Below are 2,276 nucleotides of genomic sequence, written 5' to 3'. Positions count from 1 at the left end.
CTTCTTGACTCATGATTTGGTAGTTTTCAGACAACAATGAAGTATAAGCTGTGTTTCACCCAAGGTGCAACACCCCGTCACAGGCCAAGGGGCATAAGGGCAGGGTCTCTGGAATGCAGCCCACTTTTCCTCCCTTCCCACACTACTTAAAAGCTGATCCTGTTTCAGAGCAATTTCAGGCGTATCCGTGCAGGCTCAGGGCGTGGCCTAGCCCCAGTTTACACCTAGATTCTGAATATACCAGTCTTGGACTGGACTGATGTGCTTCCCAGTGGCCCTCGGGCTCTCCCAGGACTTTAGGAAGAGGGAAAAGCTTAGAAGGACCACGGTGGAGACAGGTGAGCTCCCAGCTGCATGCCCTAGGACCCCGTGCAGGAGCAGGCAGGTGTTTCCCACCTGTGCTGACAGCCAGATCTGAGCCAGACCTACACAAGCACCCAGAGCTTACAAGCATCAGGACAGCCCTGTGCCCACATAAAGCTCTGTGTCCCCCTTAGGTTTGTAATTAAGTCCTGGGAGGAATGGGCGTGGTCTGCTTTGTAAGATACGTTGGCATGAAGCATCAGGAAATACGTCATATTGTCATAGCTGTAATATTACAGGAATTGCAGCTTTTGAATGCTTCTCCCTGTGGCTGTGGACCTGGAGCCTTTATAAAGCGAACCGGTGCTCCCTCCTGCCCAGTCGCAGCTGCGAAGCCGGCCAGCCATGAGGGTCTACTACCTTCTCTTTGCATTGGTCTTCTTGTTCTTGCTGCCTCTTCCAGGTAAGAGGGGCTGGGAAATGAGAGGGCTGAAAGGATTGAGAATATATAATTCAGAGTCAGCAACCCCCCATTCTTCTGGGAATTTTAGACCAAATAGATTTATTGTCTGGGAACTAGACATAACCAATTTTTTTCTTCCTGACAAAGACCATTAAGAACCTTAAAGTAAGGGTCTCGATCTCTTCTGATTTACTCTTAAGAGAAAAACCAGCTCACAAAAGCCACCCCTTCTATGTAAGGCTGTTATACCTGCTAATGAGACAGGAAGAAAGTGATGTAAAATTTTAATACCAAGAGGAAAAATTGACAATCTGAGAACAGAAGCACAGACTTCTCTTTTATTAGCTTAGTGGTTGGTGGTAGAGTCTTTTGGCCTCTAGAGAGTCCCGGGGGACCACCATGGCCCCGGCCTCCCAGGTGTCAGTTCACGAGGGGGCTGCCCGTGGTCATGCCACTTTCTCAGCACCTCGGCGGTTTATGGCTGAGCTGAACCTGTGGACACATTGTTAGTTGCTTAGTCCCACCTTCTACTTTACTCCTGATGGTATAGAAAAAGGAAAAAGAAATAAAAGAAAGGCCACAGATCAGTTATTTGAGGAATTCCAAAAGCCTAGGTCTTGCACTTCCTAAAACCTTCCCATGCTTTCCGTTTCTTCATTGCAGGCAGTGGAGGAATCATAAATATATTACAGAGGTATTATTGCAAAATAAGGGGTGGCCGGTGTGCTCTGTTTGGCTGCCTTCCATGGGAGACACCCTCAGGCCGTTGTTCCCAGAGTGGTCGAAACTGCTGCCTAAGGAGAAAATGAAAAATCCAGAAGCACGATGAGAATATTGCCAAGTGTGAAAATGCTCCCTCGAAGTCTATAGAAGCCAAATCAAATTAAAGATTTTTTACAAAAAAATTAGAAGCCTGTTTTTTTTTTTCTTTTAAGTTCTGGTTATTGTGTTAGTTGTTACCAAACAGGCGACTTAGAAAGTGCTGGTGACTCACCTTTAATTCAAATAAAGTATAATCTCTAGAGCAATCCACAAGGGGATCTAAACTAGTGTTCCAAGGGTTATCAGATTTTATTCCTCTTTTGCAAATTTTGCACCCCAGTGACACAGGACTCCTTGTTCTTCCTGAAATATTTTCTTCACTTTCTCGTCACCCATTTTGAGCTTTCCAGTTCATCTATATGCCATAGCCTCTCCCCTTCAAATCTATGTCTAATTTTTTGCTGATGGCCATTCTGACTGGTGTGAGGTGATATCTCATTGTGCTTTTGATTTGCATTTCTCTAATGATTAGTGATGTTGAGCATCCTTTCATGTGTTTGTTGGCAATCTGTATATCTTCTTTGGAGAAATGTCTATCTAGGTCTTCTGCCCATTTTTGGATTGGCTTGTTTGTTTTCTTGATATTGAGTTGCATGAGCTGCTTGTATATTTTGTAGATTAATCCTTTGGCAGTTGCTTCATTTGCAAATATTTTCTCCCATTCTGAGGGTTGTCTTTTCATCTTGCT

General features: G+C 44.6%; 1 protein-coding gene across 1 annotated transcript; it reads left to right on the top strand.

Annotated features, from left to right (window-relative positions):
* Positions 1-611: 611 nt before the first annotated feature.
* Positions 612-1,671, top strand: DEFB103B (defensin beta 103B). The gene is made up of 2 exons (XM_036838712.1): positions 612-766; positions 1,430-1,671. Exons 1-2 carry the CDS (start codon positions 709-711, stop codon positions 1,573-1,575), a joined length of 204 nt encoding a protein of 67 aa, XP_036694607.1. The 5' UTR covers positions 612-708; the 3' UTR covers positions 1,576-1,671.
* The last annotated feature ends 605 nt before the right edge of the window (positions 1,672-2,276 follow it).

Source organism: Balaenoptera musculus, chromosome 21 (genome assembly GCF_009873245.2).
Source record: "Balaenoptera musculus isolate JJ_BM4_2016_0621 chromosome 21, mBalMus1.pri.v3, whole genome shotgun sequence".
In the NCBI taxonomy this organism is placed as follows: domain Eukaryota; kingdom Metazoa; phylum Chordata; class Mammalia; order Artiodactyla; family Balaenopteridae; genus Balaenoptera; species Balaenoptera musculus.
The sequence above is the reverse complement of the archived record's forward strand: the minus strand, read 5'-3'. Positions and strand labels throughout refer to the sequence as shown.